General features: G+C 45.3%; 2 protein-coding genes across 2 annotated transcripts; both read left to right on the top strand.

Moving 5' to 3' along the window:
- The first annotated feature begins 932 nt into the window (after positions 1 to 932).
- LOC136771378 (uncharacterized) lies at positions 933 to 6,337 on the top strand. The gene is made up of 5 exons (XM_066723654.1): positions 933 to 995; positions 1,194 to 1,348; positions 2,449 to 2,781; positions 3,022 to 3,324; positions 3,460 to 6,337. The coding sequence occupies exons 2-5, from the start codon at positions 1,309 to 1,311 to the stop codon at positions 3,777 to 3,779; spliced, it is 996 nt and encodes a 331-aa protein (XP_066579751.1). The 5' UTR covers positions 933 to 995; positions 1,194 to 1,308; the 3' UTR covers positions 3,780 to 6,337.
- A 2,972-nt stretch (positions 6,338 to 9,309) lies between these two features.
- On the top strand, positions 9,310 to 21,734 carry LOC136771755 (basement membrane-specific heparan sulfate proteoglycan core protein). Its single transcript, XM_066724254.1, has 10 exons — positions 9,310 to 9,378; positions 11,219 to 11,265; positions 12,589 to 12,921; positions 13,332 to 13,376; positions 13,696 to 13,986; positions 16,080 to 16,370; positions 17,047 to 17,337; positions 17,595 to 17,909; positions 18,918 to 19,004; positions 19,467 to 21,734. Exons 2-10 carry the CDS (start codon positions 11,226 to 11,228, stop codon positions 19,910 to 19,912), a joined length of 2,139 nt encoding a protein of 712 aa, XP_066580351.1. The 5' UTR covers positions 9,310 to 9,378; positions 11,219 to 11,225; the 3' UTR covers positions 19,913 to 21,734.
- Positions 21,735 to 23,426: the final 1,692 nt, after the last annotated feature.

The raw sequence follows: 23,426 nt of genomic DNA, 5'->3' as shown, positions 1-23,426 counted from the left end.
TAACTTAGCTAGATTGCTAGAATATTTTTCTAGAGCACTTACCCAAATGGACTCTATTGTTTTTGGTTGTTGGAGCAAAAGTTATTTTGTCTATTGTAAAGTCACGTTTGTATTTAAAAGTCTAAAAATGTTATATAGACCTATATGAAATGTAGGTCTAAATTGAGTTAATACAAATATAGGTCTAATGGAGATTACATTGGTTTGTGAAACCAGCATGTGCAAACTATTATGTAAATGAAAATGTACGATGATAGATATATTTCTATCTCTCATCCAGATTTATTTTAAAACAAGTTTATATTCTGCTAAAATAATAAAATAATATCTGTTCGTATTCTGCAAGAATCATTTGCTGTACTTATTTGTTTGATTTGCTCAGTTGAATGTCATGTCCGAAGGTCTTTATATGTGGAAGACATAGTGACTGCATTCGCACACCAAGGCTCCTAAACAACATTTCTAAAATCAGTACTTACTGAATTGCTGCTAAATATAGAAATATTTTGCAAATTAAAATGTTTACTGTCTATTTTTGTAATGTGTTACAAAACTTTGTAACTTTTAGAAAAGACCAACACTAAATGTGTATATAGATGTTATAGTTATTTACAATTATGTTATTCTCCTATTTTTTATTATCTCAGGTCATCTTAGTGTTATTACATTTGCTTTAAGTGCTAGTTATTTACCATTATTTAATTGTCCTGTTTTTGTCTGCTATGTAAACATGTTTTTATTTTTATTTTTTTACTGCTAATCAATGTGAAAACTCTGATTCTGTAAATGCTTTTTGACGTTTGATTATTTAATGTGGGGTTCGGGAATATAAAAGTCATGAATAATAGTTAAAAGGGTTTGGGAAAAAGATGCACAGGGCCCTGCAGACTGGAACGGCCTCTGCTGTTTGATCTGCGCGTCTGGCGGGCTGTTGTGCAGCTTGTATAACAGGAAAGGGAAGTGACGCGTTATTTGGAAACCTGTTCCTGGTTCTGGTAAGTGTTAGTGAAAATGATGTCTAACGCAATCCAATAAGAAACTTCACATTTATTAGCCATCCAGCAGTGGTTTTAATAGGTCCTGCTGATAAACATGTAAACTGCTGTTATGCGGAGTATTGCTGTGTTTCGGTGTGTTTAAGGTGTTACATTAAAACAGATTCTCCGCGTCCTGTTCTCTCTCCTGTGACGTAGTTATGCTAAAACGAGCGCCGTTCCTGCCAGGGGCGTGGTCCAGCCGAATAAGCCGCCTGATTGGTCGACAGCCGGGAGCGCTGATTGGACAGTGTGAGCTCCGTCAACAGCTCCTATGCTGCTGTTTGCGCTGCTGGTGCATTTCTTGACAGACGGTGAGCTTCCGTCACTGGTTTTACTGCTTTACGTTTCTGCTCAAAAAGCATCGGCCCCTGCGTTTCCACACTGGGGTCTGTGCCTCTGCCCGCTGCTCTGAGCTGCTGGAGGGACTGGGGACTGAGTCCAGAGTCCAGAGTCCAGAGTCCAGTCCAGAGCCCAGAGCCCAGAGCCCAGAGCCCAGAGCCCAGAGCCCAGAGCCCAGAGCCCAGAGCCCAGAGCCCAGAGCCCAGAGCCCAGAGCCCAGAGCCCAGAGCCCAGAGCCCAGAGCCCAGAGCCCAGAGCCCAGAGCCCAGAGCCCAGAGCCCAGAGCCCAGAGCCCAGAGCCCAGAGCTCATACTGGGAGACACAACTGAGCTCTGAGTACAGACCTGGGAATGTGGGAGGGGTAACTGTCAATCATGTTGTATGCGGCCAATCACTTTGCAGGAAATACCTGTCAGATAACAATGCACGTTTACTCTGTGGAGCTCAGTGTGCATTGCCAGCATCTCCAGAGTATTTAAAAAACGGAGAGATCTTAGTTTTTTAATGTGAGTTTTAAGACATGTCTTAGCTGTGCAGGGCGCTTCTCAGAGCTGCTCAGTCGGCTCGGTCACTTTGTCTTCAGTCTGCAATGGGGTGCTGGAGAAACACGAGCTTTACATTAGGATTTACAATTCTGTACATCAATAAAAACCTAATCGCACACAAACTATACCGCACCATAAAGACAACCGTATCTTTGTAAATAATGTAAGTCACATTTTCGGTGTTTATCTGTGTTTAACCAGAATACATATTTTTACAATCATTCGCTATATTAATTTTAAAGCAATCGAAGTTACCTTTAGGTCAGACAAGTTTGGTAAGACAAAACAATGTGACATTATGCTTACAATTAAATTGATGATGTTCAGACAACGCATAACTTTCAGGATAATTTGACAGAAGTGTCTTTTTCTGTTCCTCAAAGCAAGTTTAAAGTCTAGCTGAGTAAATTACCTTAGGAGATAGCTCTGATTTAGCCTGAATTAGTTAAATCAGTTAGGAGGAATGGGGCCCAGGACATATTTGTATAATTTGTATAATGCTTATTATCTCTCTCTCCCCCTCCCAGTGTCCTCTGCTTCTGTCCCAGTGTCCGTGTCAGTGGGGCACTCTGCTTCTCTGCCCTGTGATGGAGCTGTAGCTGCTGGGATTCCTGAGGAGAAACTCTACATCCAGTGGAGTACGAAGGGTCAGCTCGTCTATGAGAGTCACAATGCATCAGTCTCTTTAGGGGAAGGCTTTGAGGGCAGAGTTGAGGTCCCCAGAGAGAAGGTCAGAGGGGGGGACTTCTCTCTGACCATCCGCGGCACCCTGCTCTCTGATGAAGGCCTGTACGAGTGCTTTTATGAGGGAGGGGATGCAAGGTTGATTTTCCTGACACGTGTTGATCTCACTTTTACAGGTAAGGCCTGATCTTCTGATGGAGGTGCCTTTCCACAGGTGTCCAATCAGGCCTGCAGTCTGTTAGAGAGAGGCTCCCTGGCTTCACACACACAGGCACAGGCACAAGTTCAACACAAGTACAAAAAGAAATTGAAACCCAGCTAGACAACCAGGACCACAGGCAGGCAGACACTTGTAAGAGCTGTAATGAATGACTGATGGGTGACATTAATCTCTGCTCTGTGTCCATTTCTCTCAGCTCACAGTGACTCCCTCACCCTGCGGTCTGGAGCCAATCTCACACTCCCCCTGTACACAGCTGAGCCAGTGGAGGTGCTGTTCTCTAGCCAAGGGTCCAACTCCTCTGTCTCAGTGTGCGCTGTGGAGAGGGGCGCAGTGAGCCACCCTGACACCGGGTACGAGCACAGAGTGTCAGTGCAGAGCGGCTGTCTGACCCTGTGCTCACTCACAGCAACTGACCAGGGAAACTACACAGTGAGGGACTGCAGCACCGGCCGCACCGTCAGCAGCTTCTCTGTGTCTGTGTCTGCATCTGTGGCAGGTGAGGCTCGGGGGGGCACTGCAGTTGTCCTTGTCCACACAGGGACATTGATTGTGTTTGTGTTACACACTGCTGTGATGAGAGGAGCTGTGTGGCTCATTAGTGATGAGATGTGTTGTGTGTTTCTCTGAGCAGACCCCCCCCAGGACAGCACAGCTGCCATCGCTGTGTCAGTGTCCCTCGTCCTCGCGATCCTGCTGGCTGGGGCTGCCGGGGTCGTGTGGAGGAACTGGAGGGGTTCTGGGGGGAGACAGACGGGGACACCTGGATACAGTGTCACCTACAGCCACGCTGACGCCCCAGAGCCGCAGAGTGTGGAGCTCAAACCTGGAGAGAAACACACACTCAGCACAGCCTCTAATGAGCTGACCCCAGCAGCTTCCTCCTCTAGTCCAGTGCCCAGTGGAGTCTCACTTTCTGCAGTGCCACTCCTCAATGGGACCCAGTCACCCTGAGTTACCCAAGAAGCCCCCACCCATCCTCTTCCTCCCCCAGAATCCATGGCAACATCAGCCCCTCCTCCTCCTCCTCTCCCAGTCAGCAGTCCAACCTGTTCTCCTCAGTCCCCCAGTGGAGACCCTGCTGATCACAGCCAGGCCAGCCTGCTGAAGATGATGAGGATGATGATGAAAGCAGCACTGGTCCAAGAGAAGGGTCACTGGTCAGCCCCCACTGGGAGCTTAAGAAGAAGGAAAGAGCTGGAGGAGGAGGGCGAGGAGGGGAGTCAAAGCCCCCAGAGAGAGGAGCCGAGCCTAGGAGCCCACACTCCCCCAGGAGAAACCAACTCAAAAACACAAGAGTCCTGCTGCACAGCTGGGGGTCCTTCAGGCCCCGGGGCCACAGAGCCGGCTGCCTGTCACTGCACAGCCAGCTCTGGATCAGTGTATGCAGCTGTGGAAGAAAAACCATTTTCAATCAGATTGGAGTGTTAGTTGCAAAGCCTTTAATACATGCAGCGTGGAGAGGAACAGTGAATCAAGAAGATCCCAAAGTCGCTCTGCCTTCATTTAAAAGTCAGAGGCTTTTATACACAAAAAAAAAAGATCTGGTTACAATCACAGTCATTACTATATTATCTTAGAGAGTTAGCTAAGCAGAATATATATCATTATAAGACAGAGTTCATAGGTCAACACATGGATTAGGGAGCAGGCACTTCAATCATACCGTTTGACATTGTCTCCAAGATTCTCATCGTAAATAACAAACAGAAAACAAGCTTCCTTCTGGCCTGTCCTCCTGGCTTGACCTTATCTTTCTTAAGTACACAAGAGAGTAGAATAGATATGAGGGAAAGAATTCTAACTTTCCTTCCACACAGCCCGCGACACTTCAGTCCTGTGTGTCCGTGTCTCGGCCTCCTGTGGCAGATGCACTGTTTCCACCGGACTGTGTGACACTTGGGCTTTTGTGAAGAGGCTGTTACTCTGTTAATGGGATTTGAAAATGGTTTTATTGGAAATTATTCTCACATTTGTAGCACAAGAATAAGCTGTTATTTATATTCTGCCCTTGCCTTTATAGGTGCCTTGATATAATGTTTTCATATAAAGCTGTAGTTTACTTACTGAAAATGAAAAAAAACAACGCAGCAGAGTGCTCCTCAGCCTCCGTGCGTCTTCATCTCAGGTTTGCCAGTCGAGGTCAACGGGAAGATTGTCTGTCCTTAGGTCAGCTCTATCTGTGCTGCTCTGCTGGTCTCATCGGGTCACACTGGACATCGGTACAGGGTTCGCCCAGCCCAGCCGAGCCCAGCCCTGCAGGGTTAGAACAGGCTGGTGCTGCCTGACTGAATAAAATTGCCCCCTAAGTATTGTATATACCCACTGTATAATAATCTACATGTTGGGAGAACAGAGTACAAGGATTTTTATATAACATATTCATATACTAACTGTTGGGGATAATTAAGTTTGGTAGGCATACTGATTATTTAACCTACTGTAACTCATTGTATTGTATTCTTATTGTAGGATTAGCCTTTAACAGAAGTTGCAGAGTTAACATTGTCATATCTCACTGGAAACGTTGCCGTGGCAAGGGTGGCTGAAATTTGTCATTATTGCAGAAATAACATAACATACTCGCGCATAACTATTTCTGTTAAAGTCTAGACACTTGAACTCACGGCCGTCCCCTCACCTCTATTCCTGGGGCCAGACGCGGGGGGCACGGGGGGCAGGCAGGGCTCACACTGGACCGGACAGCAGACCAGCACTGATGAGCACTACTCATTTATTTTGTAGGGTTCATAAGGGCATTTCAATTATGTTTTTTAAGGTCTCTGTTACTTGTACTTTGTTGAGGTACAGCACTGTGCGATGTCTTAAAGTGTATGATTGTTTATTACTGGATGCTTCATACTGGCAGGTCAAATGTATTCCAGACACTGTTACTGCTCCGTTTCACATTGTTCTCTCAAAGCTATATTATTGTATTATCATGCTGATCTCTGCTGATGTCACAGGCCTGTAACATAGGCCACTCCAGTATCAGTTCATGAGCCAAAGACCCTGTTCACATTTGAGATTGAGGACCAGGGTTGCCTTAACTCAAATGTTAATGGGGTCATGATTTTAAGGCAGCCCAGGGCCAGGCAAACCTAGTCCAGCTTTTTGACCCAGCCTAAATATTTCAAGCCGCCTAACTGTGAATATGAGCGCCGGCCCTGGGCAGCAGTGCATGACGCAACACGAAACATGACCCCAGAGATGCGTTACTGATTCAAAGAGACGCCGCTTCTCGCCACTGCAATATAGACACAGACACCAAAAAAGCTTAAACTTAAAAGGCAAACTGTTGTCTCTATACTGTTTTGAATGTCATATCGATCTATAGCCTTAAATGTACTGTTACATTTCACTATTTCACACGTGTTTGTGTGTGTATATATATATATATATATATATATATATATATATATATATATATAGTATAGGCTAAGTAATGAGTTATAATGTAAACTGTAATGCAAATACTTGGTCAATGAAAATAAAAGTGTGCAGCTGGTAAACTTGCTATTGTTTTTCTTGTACTAAGTATGATTGAAGTCTGAAATTTAACAGTATGCACTTTACATGTGAAAATTGCATTGTGAAATTGTGAACGGGACCAGGTAACTTTATTCACTTACCCGAATTTTGCATTAAAACGATATACATTTAACCAAAGCAGGTTTCTATTCAAATCAATGCATTTTACAATGAAACCAGCTTTTTATCCAATCCGAAATGCAATTAGAGCTGGGCAGTACAATCACAAATGCTGGGAAGATGCAGAAATTAAAGCGCTGTTTACAATGTGGATGGAAGGTACATATTAAAGAAACCGCAGGAAGTGTACAGCGCTGCTGTCTGAGGATATAACTGTAGAAGCATCACAGGCTTCTTTCGAAGGGTATCAATCACACACACACACATGAGTACACATACATGTACAGGCACAGGCACAGGCACAAGTTGAACACAAGTACAAAAAGAAAATGAAACCCAGCTAGACAACCAGGACCACAGGCAAGCAGACACTGTAATGAAAGACTGATGGGTGACATTAATCTCTGCTCTGTGTCCATTTCTCTCAGCTCACAGTGACTCCCATCTCCCTGCGGTCTGGAGCCAATCTGACCCTCCCCCTGTACACAGCTGAGCCAGTGGAGGTGCTGTTCTCTAGCCAAGGGTCCAACTCCTCTGTCTCAGTGTGCGCTGTGGAGAGGGGCGCAGTGAGCCGCCCTGACACCGGGTACGAGCACAGAGTGTCAGTGCAGAGCGGCTCTCTACTCCTGTGCTCACTCACAGCAGCTGACCAGGGCCAGTACACATTGAGGGACTGAAGGAACCTGCTATAGAAAACATTTCCTTAACCGGCTCATCTTAAACACTGCATGCTTTAATATAACGTCATTTAATCAGATTAGAGTTTGCGAGCATCAGCTACAGCACATAGAAGGATGAAACTGGTCCAAGTTTCATCCAAGGGAACAGTTTATGCATGCCGTGCAGTCCCGGCCCCCCAATGTCTGAGGAGAACTCGTCCATAGAAAGACAAGCATGGGGTTTGTTGGGAACACAGCATGAATGGACTGCATGGATGCCAGGGGGTTGGCGATGTTGTTGGACAGTTCAAAGGCTTTCCTGTACATCTGTCTGACACGTGCTGTGAGGAATCACAGTGCTATCTGGTCTTCCAGGCCGGAAGGTACTGGTCGAGGTTGTTCTGGAGCAGTGTGACGCCACAATAGCTGAGGTGGCCCTCCATCTTTAATAAGACAGCTGGGGAGTTTAATGGGTCATCAAAGCAGAGTCAAAGAGCGCAGTAACAAAAGACGAACAGAGGCTATGAGCAGGAGGTGGGCGAGCAGGATACAGCACAAGCAGTGGTTAGTTTGGACAGCATTTGAATGCAATAATACCTGATTAGAGATCAGTAATTTCTGCTTTCACCCTCAGATTGTTCTGGAGGAGAGAGACGGATTCCAGTGTGGGGTCCAGCTGTGGGGAGACATTCTTCATTCCCGAGGAGAGATCAAAACTGTGTTAAACAGGAAAGTGCATTGAGAAGATAAACACTTCAAGAAAAGGGACTTATCGGCACAGAGCTTCCATAGGGCAGAAGGATTTAGGATTTTAATTTTTAGATTTTTAATTTTATTAGGATCCCCATTAGCTGATGCAGATACGTCAGCTACTCTTCCTGGCATCCACACAAAACATATACAACATGATCAACAAAGGAAAGGACATTAACACACAAAACAAGAATACAAATAAAAGTACAACTAGCAAGATTCTGCCCTGCATACAACACCTAATTATATATATTTTGTTTTATTTAGTTTTGTATTTATTTATTTATTAGCAGACGCTCTTGTCCAGGGTGACTTACAAAATATAAGAGCAATACAAAGTGCAATAATACAGTGTAGTTCAAGGCATAATACATTTTACATATTCACAATTTACACAAGTGTATACGAGATATACAGTAAACAATATACAAGGTCTTACATCCTAGAATGTAAAAGCTGATAAGTTGTAGACAGGATGTTGTCAAACTATACTCTTGTATACTCTTGTGAACTCTTACAACATATACATCCTTGTTACTTTTACATTAAATATACAATCAATAGTTACAGGTTCTTCGATGCACAACAAGAGCCAGAGCCAGCAGCCATGAAGTGTTGCTTCACTCGTTTCACTGTGTGCATTAGTAATATGAACTGGAAGTGAGATGCACTCCACTATGACTCGATCCAACACTGTGCGTTGCATTCGCTGTGTTCTAGATGTTGGAACTGTGTGGAGACCTCTGCTGCAGGTCTGGTGGGGTGTGTGTGTGAGTTGACTATACAAACACTTTTCAATACATTAATGTTTCTAACAAAAGCAAGAAGTGATGCTGTCAGCCTCTCTTCAACTTTCAACCAGGAAAGACTGTCATTCATGTTATGTAGACTAGATGTTTTGCATTGAAAGGCAAGCTGAGCTGCTCTGTTCTGAACCAGCTGTAGCTTTCCTAAATCCTTTTGTAACACCTGTAGGGTTTTATTTCATTCTTCATAATAATTATCATAATCATTTAATAGTAATTTAGCAGACATTTCAATCCAAAGTGACTTGCAGAAGCTGATCCTTAGGATTGGGAGTGGTAGCTAAAAACAATGCATAGTCTGTGTAGGCAGCAGAAGGCTTTGTTTGCTAGCCAGAGACCTGTGCATGAGTAGTGTCGTCTTGCTTTTTCCTGTTGGACAAGTCGTGGCTGTTGGGAGAATGGGCACACCCTCCCTCTGTCTGTGGCAGCGGCGATCCTCGTGTGTGTGCAGTTAGGGAGACATGGTGTGTGGTAATCGAGTGGGGAGGTGGAGTTGTGTAACGCTAGTGAGCTGTCAGTACCTGTGATTGTTCGTTGATTTGTTTTAGTTTTTTCTGTCTCCTGCCCCTCCCTCTTTCTCCTCTCTCTCTCTCTCTCTCTCTCTCTCTCTCTCTCTCTCTCTCTCTCTCTCTCTCTATCCCTCTCACCAGAGTAAAGGGAGCAGTTGAAACCAGTAGAATCTGTGTGAGTGTTCATTGCCCAATTTTTATTTTGATTAATATTTTCTGTGGGGGCTTGTTCTTCCATTCCCCTTCCCTTGTCTTCCTTTTCTTTCCCTCTTCTCTCTTTCAGTCTTTATTTTGTCTAAATGAAGTTATTTTAAATTAACTGGGGAATAAAGACAGACAGGAGGTAGATTTCAGGGACATCGCTTGTGTGCGTCACACGGTGGAGGCTTCTTTGTCATAACACTGATTATTTACTCTGAGTATTTTTGTATGTGTTTATTTATACTTTTATGTGTATCTATTTAACTATTGATTTACTTTGTCTCTTGTTATGTATTAATTTAAATGAATGGTTTGTATTGTTAGCTCTTTGAACTAGGACGTCTGCTTATGGTATATTGTATTTTGTATTGATGGAATTACTGCACTTTGTAATGCTTTGAAATGTTTATTAAACTGATCAATAAAAGTCTTCCTGGATAAGGACATCTACTAATAAACACATATTAATAAAATATTAATATAATTATAATGATGATAATAATAATGCTGTAGATATTCATTTGTCCTTTTATGAACTTCTTTGTTGCTCCTGTATACTGCTATGGGCGGTCGTGGTTGGTATTCTGCCCGCTCTGTTTAACACAAATACTGCAAGTGGAGTCGTGGCTCTCAGCGTGATTCTGTGCAGTACTTGTGAGCAGCGTCAAGGCCCTCGACTAGAGACTACAGATCATCCCAGTCTCACTGATCTTTCGCTTTTATCTGAAGAGAAAATTAGTGCTTTTGGAAAATCCATAGTTGTTCTGTGTGACTCCAAACAGCAGCAATTGATTGTGTGAGTCTGTGACGCAGGCTGGATCTGCACTGTGCCATCCTTACAGACAGGCACAGACAGGCCTCTGACTCATGCGCTGGGCAGGGTATTTTCTTTTACACTTTATTGCTCATCAAATTTCAGTCCTGGGAATCAAGTCGACTTTTAAATATTTTTTTACACCGACACCGACAATAAAGCAGACATCTTTGATTTCTACACCATGTTGTAAACCATGTGTGTACCTGGGCAGATGGGGAAAGAAATCCCACCTGATGACAGACTCTGCTTAACCCCCCACCTCATGAAACCAAAATCAGGGCAAGAGTGGCTATGAGATGTCTGTTGACGAAGTACGTTGGCACTTCTTAAGTTTATTTGCTAAAGTTAGCTAACAATTTGGTCACAGCAGCCTGTGTGCAGAGAGTCACAGTGGCCTCTCTACACACAGTCTCCCACAGGGCCAGGGGACGTCTCCAGACATGTTCAAGAATGTGACTCACTCCTACCTGACAGCTGGTCCTGTGTACTACGATGTTCTGCTCTCTGTGGTTGGAGGGAAGAGAAAGGGAGGATGTGCCAGGGAAAGCAGATGAAGCTTTTCTTTCTCGCTCTTAAGTAAAGTTTTCATATCAACAGCGCGTCGTCCCTCTGTGTGCAATAGACCTTATGAACAGTGTCAAGGCTCTGTGCTGTAGACCTTATGAACAGTGTCAGCATTCAAGCTCTGAGAAAGATTTAATTGATTAAGGAGTAGAGGTCAGTGATTAATACATATTTTTTTTAATGCATCAACAAATAACATTGTTTCCAAAGAAGTCTGAATGCTCTCCTCTACGCAATGTACATAAAACAGCACATCCCCAATCCCAGGTACCTCAGGTTTGTCAGAGTCTGGGACCCTCAGTAAGGGCCTCCCTTTCTCCTCTGACCGTCGGCCCCAAACACTGCTGATCACAAAATGCTCCTCTTCCCTGGTCCCGGGGCACCACTGTCCAACTGGTTTGTGATCTGGTCTGTTTGTGTTTCTCCTTCACAGAGTCACAATGCTCCTGATAATTTTCACTGCGACTTTTCTGACAACGGGTGAGTTTCCATTGAAGTCATATTGTTCTAGATTTCTCTTTCCGTCCTCCATTTCCACAAATTAAATGTAGTGTTCAGATTATAATTCCAAACCTTCCTCTACCTCTTATCTTGTCATTCTGTGCAGAGTATTATCAGTGTTTAAAAAGTCTTCAGTTACCAGCAAAGTTTCAGGACACTTAAATGCCAGTGGGGACAGTGTCACAGAATGTACCCGTTATTAATAAATAGTTTAATTATGTTTAACCAGCATGAAAATACAGATCAGCAGCTGTAGGTCAGTTAAAGCAGATTCTGGACCAAATCATTTTGAGTATATTTATTAATTGTTATTATATATTTCTTAGCAGATGCCTTTATCCAGGGTGACATAAAAGCAATATAAAAGAGCAGTCTGCTGATGCAGATTGTGTCCACGACTGCACGAGATCAACAGACTTTGCACAACATATTACCTTAGAAAACAACATAATTACATAAAGAACAGAGCTGTAGGGTCACACCTGGAGGTCAGAGGGGGTTCCTCACTAGTGACCAGCTTCCCCTCTTCCTCTGAGTTTATTTTGATGGTGCAGTGACAAGAAGGAAGCAGTCACAACTGATGCACACAGTGTGAATCATTTATTATTGTCAGCTGTAACTGAACAAACATGGAACACCATGGAACACCATCAACATATCATTCATACCATTAACAAATTGCTCAAATATAACAGTTATTATACTGTGCCTGCTTCAACTCACCTTTGTAATAGATTTCTTGATTTTCTTAGCACCAAGATTGATAATGTTCTAAATACTCCTGTTTCATTTGTTTCTCCTCTTAGTATTGTTTTTTTTTTACTTCTTTTTCAAATTTCTCCTTACTTGGTCTTGTTTCTCTTGGTAATGAGGTATCACAAATGAAAGTTGTAACTTCCATAGTTGATCCTATTCCAACTTGTTTGTTTAAATCATGTTTTGCTTCTTTGTGTCCTGTTGTCTTGAGTATAATAAATGACTCCATGGGTACTGGTGTTGTGCTAGCAATCTTTTAGCATTTTTAATTCTTCTCTTAAAACTCACTTTTTTAGGATTGCTTTTCTGTGATTATTATGTGATTTACTGTTTGTTTGTCTTTGTATTTCAATGTTTTTTTCCTTGTAAAGTGCTTTGAGATGCAACTTTTAAAGGCACTATAGAAAATAAAGTTGTATTATTATTATTATACTCATAGAGAAGAGAAGCACCACTGCAGATTTAATATTATTCCAAAACTGACTGATTTTACATTTTATTTATTCATGTATTAGTTTTGTCTTCTACTCTCTCTCTGGTCCCCAGTCTCCCAGGCTTTTCCCATCTCAGTGTCAGTGCCCGTGGGGGACTCTGTCTTTCTGCCCTGTTATGGAGCTGTTGCTGTTCGGATGCGTGAAGAGCAGCTGCACGTCCTGTGGAAAACTCAGAGATACACATTGATATATTCACAACATGGAAGTACCTACATCAGCCCAGGCCTCAAGGGCAGAGCTGAGATCCCCAGGGAGAGGGTTACACAGGGGGACTTCTCTCTGACCATTCGCAACGTCAGCTTCTCTGATGAAGGCCAGTACGAGTGCTCTTGCAAGGGTATAGATGATCTGGAGTTATTTGCATATTATCATCTCATTGTTACAGGTAAGGATTGGCTGATATAAACAGAACTAAACTGGCCCTTTCAGCAATGCAAGACAAATACACATGGGCACACAGCAGACAGGGGAGGGATTGAGGCCATGGAAATACACAGTCAAAGCCACCTCACACACAGTAAAAACACTCAGTGGCCTGGGCTCTGAGAGAGAGATGCCTTGCTCTTATATCGGGGTGCAAGTATCTGCCCCATTTCATTCATGCTCATTGTTTATAGTCATGTATTTAGGGCATAACAGGGCATCGAGAGCACGTGACACCGCTGTACAAGAGCAGAGAGCCAACAGCTGGACATCCTTGACTACAGACAGACAGACACTTGTAGGAGTGGTAATGAAGGACCACGAGAGATTGATGGATGACATTAATCTCTGCTCTGTGTCCGTCTCTCTCAGATCGTCGTCACGACTCACCCGGCCAGCAGCCTGGAGCTGATCTCAGTGAGTTTTCTCTTCAGTTTTACAAAAGCCTCTTGTTTGACACTTACTTTCACAGCTGATAACACAGGAAGTAGTTGGCATACATTGTGTGTGACATCATTATACAGCAGTGAGAGGCATAACCCTGAGAGCAACCTGCTTTAACGGGTAAAAAAGGTAAAATAGGTGTGGTAATGGGGGTGATAGGGCTTCATAGGGGGAAAACTGACTGACCTGGGAAAAGGTTTTCCAGGCAGTGGACTGATTTATTTCCCTCTGTGCCCTTCTGAGATCATAGAGACCAAGCAAAACCTTACATTGTCCTGTCTTTGTTTCTCAGCTCATAGTGACTCTCACACCCTGCGGTCTGGAGCTGCCCTCTCCTTCCTCCTGTTCGCTGCAGAGCCAGTGGAGGTGCTGTTTGCTGCTGCAGGAGATGGAGCCTCTGTCTCAGTGTGCGCTGTGGAGAGGGGTGCAGCAATCCGCCTTGGCCCCGGGTACGAGCACAGAGTGTCAGTGTGGGCTGGCTCTCTGAACCTGCACTCACTCACTCCAGCTGATCAGGGCCAGTACACAGTGAGGGACTGCAGGACCAACCAGACCATCAGCACCATCTCTGTCACTGTGAGAGGTGAGCAATCTCCACTCTCTATTCAGCTTTAAAGAAGCCTCTAGTTCATGACATCATTATATAGCACCAAGATGCACAACCCATAGAGCCTCCTACTTTAAGCCAGCCCTGTAACCCTGTGCAGTGTGTTGTTGTCCTGTTGCAGGGAACACGACGTGGCCTGTCCCCTTGTTGAGTGCAATGAGATGTGTTCAGGCATAATAACATTAGCAGTCTCATAGGTCTCTCACTATACTGGGGGCTTTTATTCAGTGGGCCTCCTCCTGTCTCCAGGGAAAACCACAAGGGACAGTGTGTCATTGCTTGGGTGGCAAAGAGGTTGACTTGAGTCCGTCCCAGATCTATCATTTGGGGGTGCAACCTCCATTCTGAGCTGTCTGGCCTTCCACGAGAGGGAATGTCTGCCGCTGTGTTGGACACCCTTGTACAAGAGCAGACAGCCGACAGCTGGACATCCTTGACCACAGACAGACAGAGGAGAGACTGAGACTGATTAATTACATTAATCTCTGCTCTGTGTCCGATTCTCAGATATTGTGCTGCGTCCACAGGATAAGTTTGCACGCCGTATAATGTAGTCAGCTTGAAATTGGAAATTTTGTTTTGCACGCCTGACATCTTGGCACTGTTGCCTAAGCTAGCATACCTGTCTTATCGTCACCATCTTCTGGCGCTTGTTCTGTCCCTTCAATCTCAGTCTCAAGCTGCGAGCTTGTTTTACTCTTAAACAAGTCGCAGATTTTGTTTGGCACATTTGGCCATGTCGTCTTGTAAAGCTTTTTTTTTATTCTGGCTTTTTCAGATCCCCCTTTTCTCTTTCTATTCTCCATCTTGTCTTCATGTATGTCTTACTCGCATCTTCTACCAATTTGTAATTATGTCAATCAGGTGGCCAATCGTAACCTCCTGGGGACCTGGGCTGGGATCAACCAATTTGGGATTTGGTAGGGGCCATTCTCACCCCCAAATCCGCATCCAAGTGTTTGGATGTTTCTGTTGAGCTGACTTCTGAGATAATTTTCGAGGAAAAGTGTATCAGTAGCAGTGTGTGTGATGCAGAGCCCACACTTCTGCAAGTGTAGCCTACATGAGTACATGATTTATTTATTTTAATAATTATTGTGTTTAACGACCTTGTCAATGGCCCTTGTGGCCCAACAGCCAGCTGGGAATCTTCCCATTCCTCCCAATTAGCCACTCTGTGCGTGGGGGACGCGATGGTGGGGCCTCCTGTCTGGGTGGTGCCCGTCTCTCTGCCCACATTGTGTCCAGCATCTTCTGCTGTTTGGACAAGGCCTTCGTCATCTCCCCCGTCTGGCGAAGCAGGGTCAAGAAAGATATCACTTCTCTAGAGGCAGTTCAGAGGTGAGCAACCAGATTTATTCCAGGTTTTAAGTACATGTCCTATTCTTTCATTGCAGCTCTCAATGTGCTGTAAAAGAAGAAATGGCAGGTTACAGCTGACAGGAGACTTTTCACAAATGCCATGGGCGGGTCTTCCTCCTGCCAGCAGGGCCCATATTGAGCAGCTTTAGTACAAGTTTTCACTGATTGATGGGTCAGAAGGCTGTTTCCATTCGGTTATAGCTGTCTTTCAACTTGAAAGGAAACCATTGGTTTTTTAAGTATTTGAATAAATACTCAAATACTTTATTCTTCCTGTTTTTTTTTCTTCATTCAGCTCAACTCTGATTGGTTGCTCCACCCTTCACGAATAGTACCGATCGAGTCATAAATATTAAACATGTTTTACAAGCATCGTAGGGGCTCTGACTAGCTTATGATTGGATCAGAGGGATTGCATTGCATAGCGGCCCCTCTCACACAACATATTCTTCGGTAGTGGGGACGTGCCCCAACCAACCAGGCCAAATCGGGCTAATGTCGGGCTAAAAATCATGTTGTGTGACCTTATATTAAGTGTAGTTGACCCTCTTCTCCAATTGCAGCACACCAATCAACTGTATTCTGCTTCCCTATGCTTTTGAGCAACTGCCCCCCACAATGTCTCTGTACGTCCCTGCAGCAGAGATGCTGTTAGTTCTAAACATTTGACCAAGCAAGCCTTACTTTATCCTGCCTTTGTTTTTCAGCTCATAGTGACTCTCACACCCTACAGTCTGGAGCCGCTCTCTCCCTCCCCCTGTTCACTGCAGAGCCAGTGGAGGTGCTGTTTGCTGCTGCAGGAGAGGGAGCCTCTGTCTCAGTGTGCGCTGTGGAGAGCGACGCAGCGAGCCGCCCTGGCCCCGGGTACGAGCACAGAGTGTCAGTGCAGAGCGGCTCTCTGACCCTGCGCTCACTCACAGCAGCTGACCAGGGAAACTACACAGTGAGGGACTCCAGGACCAATCTTACCATCAGCACTGTGACTGTCACTGTGAGAGGTGAGCAATCTCCACTCTATATTTAGTTTTACAAGAGCTCTGAAGTATTTAAACTTGGCCTCACAGCCGATAACACTTTTAGCACATAGGAAGTATCCAAGATATATGATCATGAGTGACATCATTATACGGCACTGAGGGACACAACACAGACAGCCTCCTGCTTTAAGCCAGACCTGTAACCCTGTGCAGTGCGTTGCTGTCCTGTGGTGTGGGGACAGGGGGCGTGGCTGCGAGACACACAGGTCTGCAGCTCTGAGGGGAGTCCAGCCACAACACAGGTCCCCATCCGCAGCACACACTATCACACAGGGCCCACTCGCTCTGTGACCAAACTCAGAGCATCTTTACAGAAACGTCTCTACAGTCACAGAGCTGACAGCAGTGCTGCAGTGTGGGCTCTAGTCCCTGCATCTCTCAGTGTGGAAGTGAGGAGGTGAGGTCTGAATGTGGATTGTGATACATTGTGTGACGTCATCAGACAGCACTGACAGGTACAACACTAAGAGCAGCCAGCTTTAACTGGTAAAACTGGAGAACGGACTGGCACGTGAAAAGGTTTTCCAGACAGTGGATTGATGTAATTCCCTCTGTGCTCTTCTGAGATCATAGAGACGCCTCAGCATGGTTTACTGGAGACACCCCTGCCTTACAATCTCCTGTCTTTGTTTCTCAGTGCACAGTGAGACCCTCACCCTGCCGTCTGGAGCCGCCCTCTCCCTCCCCCTGTTCACTGCAGAGCCAGTGGAGGTGCTGTTTGCTGCTGCAGGAGAGGGAGCCTCTGTCTCAGTGTGCGCTGTGGAGAGGGGCGCAGCGAGCCGCCCTGGCCCTGGGTACGAGCACAGAGTGTCAGTGTGGGCCGACTCTCTCACACTACGCTCACTCACAGCAGCTGACCAGGGCCAGTACACAGTGAGGGACTCAAGGACCAATCACACCATCAGCACCGTCTCTGTCACTGTGAGAGGTGAGCGATAGCTTCAACAGTGATCGGAGCTAGAGGGTTCTCTGTGATTGGAGATGTTGGACTGTGGCAGCTTTGGTCTTGTGGGAAATGTGGCAAAGCAGCTAAACAGAACAAGGGTGAGGTACACAAGAAACAAGAATGTATTCCCATCCCACTTGAAAAATGCCTGTCGTCCCCCTGAGCGCCAACTGGCCAAGATGTTGGAGATGATTTAACTTTGTTTTTCTTCTCTCTCCCTCTCTCCTCCACTCCTCCAGTCCCAGTGTCCGTGTCAGTGGGGGACTCTGTCTCTCTGCCCTGTGATGGAGCTGCAACTGCTGGGATCCCTGAGGAGGAACTCCACATCCTGTGGAGAACACTGGACGAAACGGTGATGGAATCAAGCCATGGACATGCCAACCCCGGCCGACGCTTCAAGGGCAGAGCCGAGGTCTCCAGGGAGAGGGTCAGAAAGGGAGATTTCTCTCTGACCATTCACAACGTCGCCTCCTCCGATGACGACACCTACTGGTGTTTTTACAAGAATGGAGACGAGCTGGTGTTTCTTGTATATTATCGTCTCATTGTTACAGGTAAGGACTGGCCGATTTACATTGAACTAAACTGGCATGCTGGCCCGTTAAGGAACACAAGACAAATACACACGGGATCATGGCTGTGGAATTACAGTGAAAGCCACCTCACAAAAGGAACTCAACAAAACAGTAAAAACAAAACTGAGGTACCTGGGCTCTGAGGCAGATGCTCTGCTCTTATGTGACTCCCACATCTCCACACAGTACATCTATTAGGCACCACTCAGTCCTAGGGGAGAGATAAGAGACCTGGGTTCTTTGGAGCTTGTCTGACAGTGTGAACAGTGAAGTGTAGGTGATGTGTACTGCAATATAATAATCAACCCAGGAAATAACAGCTTAAACTAGTGTAATCTATAAATGTGTGCTTTACTTGTAAAAAATAATATAACTATATAACCAGTAAAGTTTTTAGTTATTAAAGTAAATGTGCTAACCATCTTGCTAGAGTTATATAAATGAGATGTTTTTCCTCTACTCAGACATGGCGTCTCTCTCGCTGTGGTTCCTGCTCCATCTCCACAAACTTGCCCGGTTCTCCCTGCCGCTCCTCTTTCAGCTCTGGGTGATTGAATGCAAAGTCTAGTTCTCAGGTTGCGATGGTAAACTATCAATCAAGGTCTCAGGATGACTTTTCTGTAGCTAATCGCCAGTCTTTCTCCATGCAGGGTTCCACGGTGAACTATACCACCGCCCTCCAGCTCCACTGCGTTTCTCCTGCCACTCTCACAGCAACCTCTATTCATATGCTCCTTCCATTCCCCCCACATGTGCTCTCTACTGCAGTGCTGCTCCCCAGTTCAACTCAGCAAACCCCTCAGTCTGGCTTGACCCGGGGGTTACACTTATATAAGGCTGTAGGCATCTGCCATATTTAATTAATGCTCATTCTTTTTAGTTAGTAGGACACCGCAGGGCATTGAGAGCATGTGCAGGAGTGGTAATGAAGGACCACGAGAGACTGATGGGTGACATTTAACTCTGCTCTGTGTCCATCTCTCTCAGCTCGTCATGAAGACTCACCCGGCCAGCAGCCTGGAGCTGATCTCTCCATCCCTCCCGACACCAGCACTCCTACTATCTCTGTGGAGGGTAAGTTTTGTCCTCGGCTTTACACGAGCCTCTTGTTAATTTTGAAACTTGCTCTCACAGCTGATAACGCTTGTAACACATAGAAAGTAGCTGCAATACATTGTTGGTGATGTCATTATACAGCACTGAGAGCCACAACCCTGAGAGCCTCCTGCTTTAAGCCAGACCTGTAACCCTGTGCAGTGCGTTGCTGTTGTCCTGTGTGTGGGGACAGGGTGTGTGGCTGCGAGATGCACAGGGCTGCAGCTCTGAGGGGAGTCCAGCCACAACACGGGGCTGATCTGCAGCACACACTGTCACACAGGGCCCACTCACACTGTGACCAAACTCATCTTTACAGAAACGTCTCTACAGTCACAGAGCTGACAGCAGTGCTGCAGTGTGGGCTCTAGTCCCTGCATCTCTCAGTGTGGAAGTGAGGAGCTGTGGTCTGATCTTTCTCTTCCTCTTCCCTCTCTCCAGATGGTGACCTCTGTCCCTGGGCTATGGCTTCGATAGTGATCGGAGCAATGGGGTTCGCGGTGATTGGAGGCATTGTGCTGTGGCAGCTTTGGTCTTGTGGGAAACGTGGCGAAGCAGCTAAACAGGACAAGGGTGACGGGCACACAAGAGACAAGAATCCATTCCCCTCGAAAGATGTCTACCGTCCTCCTAAGCACCAACTGGACGAAGTGTTGGAGAAGCCACCTGTAAAAATTATGCCCGACATGTGGTCTCTAGTCATCAAGAAGATCTTACTGACCTTAAACCTGATCAGTAGGGCAGACCTGGGGCCCATCCATGAGGTCAACCAGACTGACCGTTGGCTATCTCCTGCAGGACAGGCCCTGTGGAGAGCTGGGCTGGAGGAGGGAGAGGAGGGAGAGGAGGGATGGAGGCTTCAGGGAACAGTTCCCAGTGATGTCTAATCAAGTATCAGTTTTTAGCCACACTGAGCCTCCTGCAGACCTCAGTCTACAAACACCACACATAGGTCTGACTCCAGCGCAATGCCCAGCATCAAGTCAAAACTGTAACAGCTGCCAGTATGCTGGCCATGTTTACCCCAATTGTTTCTTGTAATTAGACTAACGGCTTTGATATCTCAATGCTGGAAAGTTTACCCCAATTCTCTCTTGTCACTAGGCTAATTGGTTTGATATTTCCTGTTAGACATTTTTTACTGAATAGAGCAGGTGTGGTTTGTGTGCATAAATGGTAACATTCCCCTATGAATCCATTGGTCTCTGTCTTTGCCTCACTATACTCAGTTTAGTTAGATTTAAACTAAGATTGGGTGTTTCCATCATGTGCTTAAAATCTATAGCAGTTCTTTGGACACATCCTAATTATTTTGATATAAACACTGGTGTAATGGTGTTCATTGGTTCTTCCAAGAGGTAGGAAAGTTCTACAATGCTGGGATTCTGTCTGCTTTTATAGCATCACTTAAGGTTCTGTACTCTCAGTTTGAACTCAATGTCCTTAATCTTAGTCCTAGTCTTCAAGCAAGGCTCTCTAAAAGTTTCAGTTGATCATCATCTCTCAGACTGTCTTCGATTAGATTCAGATTAACTAAAATTTGACTTGCCTATCTGAAACATCTTCAAACATTGTTCCACAGTTTGTGTCCTAGTGCATATTTTGGCCATTTAGTCTTGCCCTGCTCTAATAGAGGTGGGCTTGATGCAACATGTCCTTTAAGTCCAGATTTGTAAACACTAGGAGCTGTGAGAAAACTGTAGATGCTCATAGCTGCAACCTATTGTATCTCCTGAATGAATCCAAGACATTTGTGCTAATTTAGTATTAGGTTTACTGTGGTGTATAAAGTGTACTATAGAAAATATGGTGCTCTGGTAATTGAGACAATAGTGTACAGTGGTGGGTTCCAAGTGTGATTCAACTGTCTCACCTACTGAGCTGAGCCATTAACTGAGCTCATCACTCTTCTAACCAGTGTGTTTAACAGATTTTGTACAGCGGGGACATTTCAAGTTCAATAATACATTTTATCAGGCACTGGAATTCTGTTTTTCACTCACGTATAATTTTGCAGGAACATATACAATATATTGTGTATTTTTCTTCAATATTGAATAGAAACACTGAAAACAGGAATGTGGAATTATGGCTGAAATTGCAATGTTGGAAGCGTCATACTTTTCATTCAGAGAAAATCTCACATTACAGGAATAGATGTTTGACTGATGATCTTGAAAGAGAGGCCTCTCTCTCTGACCTGTTTCTCAGCCTATCGGTCAGTATAGCATCATTGCCTGGCTGACACTCACATACAGTGAGCTGCTCAGTGGCTCCACAGTGGACATTTTCATGCCAACCTTCACAGGGAGTGGAGACTACAGCTGCTCTGTAGTTTGGCACATTGAGACAACTGGTCTCCCAGAGAGAGAAAACACAGCTGGATATTGTTTCATTTTATTCCTAATAAACAATTTCTTCATTGGGTCCTCCTTCTTCCTCCTCTTCTCCTCCCCCTCCTCCCCCTCCTGAATAAACATGGCTTATCTGTGTCACATTCAAAACAGAATGGTAAAATGTAACACCCTGATAAAATGACTAAAATAATAGACCAACAAATATAGACTACAAATACAAAACTCAATACGTTTTTATGTTTTACGATCAACAAGACCATTCATCGTTTTCTCCTGCAGATCTGTTGTAATGTTGTAAGGAATAATTAAATAATAATCCAATGCATGATTAAAGCAACGTCTGTGTTTTCAATATACGTCTGCTGTGCTGTGCTGTGTTGTGTTATCGTGTTTGGATACAGATTCGATACTGTAATGAAATTGGTTGAACAGTTAGATCACACCCACAACACCAGGGATGGCGAACCTTTTTTGGCTGGAGTGCCCCAAGGAAAGAGGAGCAGGAGAGGAGGATGGAGTGATCGACAGTGTCAAATGCTGTGGAGAGGTCAAGGAGGATGAGGACTGAGGAGAGGGAGGCCGCCCAAGCACAGCTGAGGGAGTCTCAGTGGAGTGAGCTGTGCAGAAGCTGGATTACAGAGGATCAAGGAGTGAGTGATGGGAAGGAGATGCAGAGAGCTGATGGTAGACAGCACGCTCGAGGGTCTTTGAGAGGAAGGGGAGTAGTTCTGCAGAGAGGTGGGGTCAAGGTACATTTCTTGAGGAGTGGGATGACAGCAGTTTATTTAAATGCAGGGGAAACAGCTAGAGAGGAGGAGTTGAGTAGGGAGGAGATGAAGGGTAGTAGAAAGAAGGAGTAGAGCAGTCACTTGGAGGAGGCGAGTGGGGAGAGGGTCCAGGGCACACGTTGGAAGAAAAGGAAGCTTGGTCGGTGGGAGACTTGGGCGTGGTGGGAGAGGAGGGGGGGACTTTTGAAGAGCTTGCGGATGTCTGTGATCTTGGAGGAGAAGAAGGACGCAAAATCATCTGCAGTGAGAGATGAGTGGTGGTCTGAGATGTCCATGGGTGTCACAGAGAGTGTTGAAAGGGAGCAGCCTCTAGAGAAGATGAGGTCTAGCTGGCGGCCAGCTCTGTGAGTGGGGAGAGACAGGGAAAGAGAAAAGTTAAAGGAATGAAGGAGAGGAAGAAATCCAGCAGAGTGGGAGGGGTTGGAGAGGTGGATGTTGAATTCTCCCAGGAGGATGGTAGGTGAGGACAGTGAGGGGAGGGAGGAGAAAAGAAAATTGAGTTCATCCAAGAAGGAGACGAGTGGACCAGGAGGACAGTAGAGAACTGTGTTTATTCTGTGGTGCATCTGCAGGTCACGAGGACTCGGTCAGTGTGCTGTACGGAGACACCCTGTGCGTTCCTCTGCACACACAGCAGGACATGCAGGTGCTGTTCAGCCAAGGAGGGGGTGCGTCTTGTGAGCTGTGCCGGGTGGACAGAAGCAAGGTCACCGCAGGACTGGACCGGGGGCAGCAGGTGTTATTGGAGGGGCAGGAGCTGAAGATCCGCAGAGTGACTCTCAGAGATCAGGGCACCTACACTGTGAGGGATGGCCAGGGCAACACCATCAGCACCGCCAGGGTCACTGTGGCAATTGAGGAATTAGCACTGTCAACTTTTGTTTTTAAAATTATGTTTATTAATGAGTTAATTGGCAAAATCACAAGAGTCCAGCGTGCATTTCACACCCACCTGCTTCTGCCTCGTACATAAACAGAGAGTAACAGAGTGATGAAGATGCAGCTTGCATGACTTCGAGTTCCTGACATTCGTGATGCAGATCAGAAAATACAAATCAAGTCCCCTAGAGGGCAGCATCACATTAACTTCAACATTAACCACTTCAGCACCATGATATATGCATGTACGTCAAATGAAAACCCTGAAAAAAAAGTTTCAGGGTCTGTTCCCAAAGGCAGTCCTCGTACTTTACAATGGGTATTGAAAGCTGGGGAGGGCAATTATGTGATGTTTTTCTACAATCGCATGTTGTTAA

The sequence above is a fragment of the Amia ocellicauda genome, chromosome 15 (genome assembly GCF_036373705.1).
Source record: "Amia ocellicauda isolate fAmiCal2 chromosome 15, fAmiCal2.hap1, whole genome shotgun sequence".
Classification (NCBI taxonomy): domain Eukaryota; kingdom Metazoa; phylum Chordata; class Actinopteri; order Amiiformes; family Amiidae; genus Amia; species Amia ocellicauda.
This window is presented reverse-complemented; position numbering and strand designations above follow the sequence as displayed.

Coding starts and splice junctions, on each gene's coding strand:
- LOC136771755 (XM_066724254.1), top strand. CDS start 11,226: ATGCTCCTGATAATTTTCACTGCGACTTTTCTGACAACGG. Junction 12,922..13,331: donor TTATCATCTCATTGTTACAG/GTAAGGATTGGC, acceptor CGTCTCTCTCAG/ATCGTCGTCACGACTCACCC. Junction 17,910..18,917: donor TTATCGTCTCATTGTTACAG/GTAAGGACTGGC, acceptor CATCTCTCTCAG/CTCGTCATGAAGACTCACCC.
- LOC136771378 (XM_066723654.1), top strand. CDS start 1,309: ATGCTGCTGTTTGCGCTGCTGGTGCATTTCTTGACAGACG. Junction 1,349..2,448: donor GGTGCATTTCTTGACAGACG/GTGAGCTTCCGT, acceptor TCCCCCTCCCAG/TGTCCTCTGCTTCTGTCCCA. Junction 3,325..3,459: donor TGTGTCTGCATCTGTGGCAG/GTGAGGCTCGGG, acceptor TTCTCTGAGCAG/ACCCCCCCCAGGACAGCACA.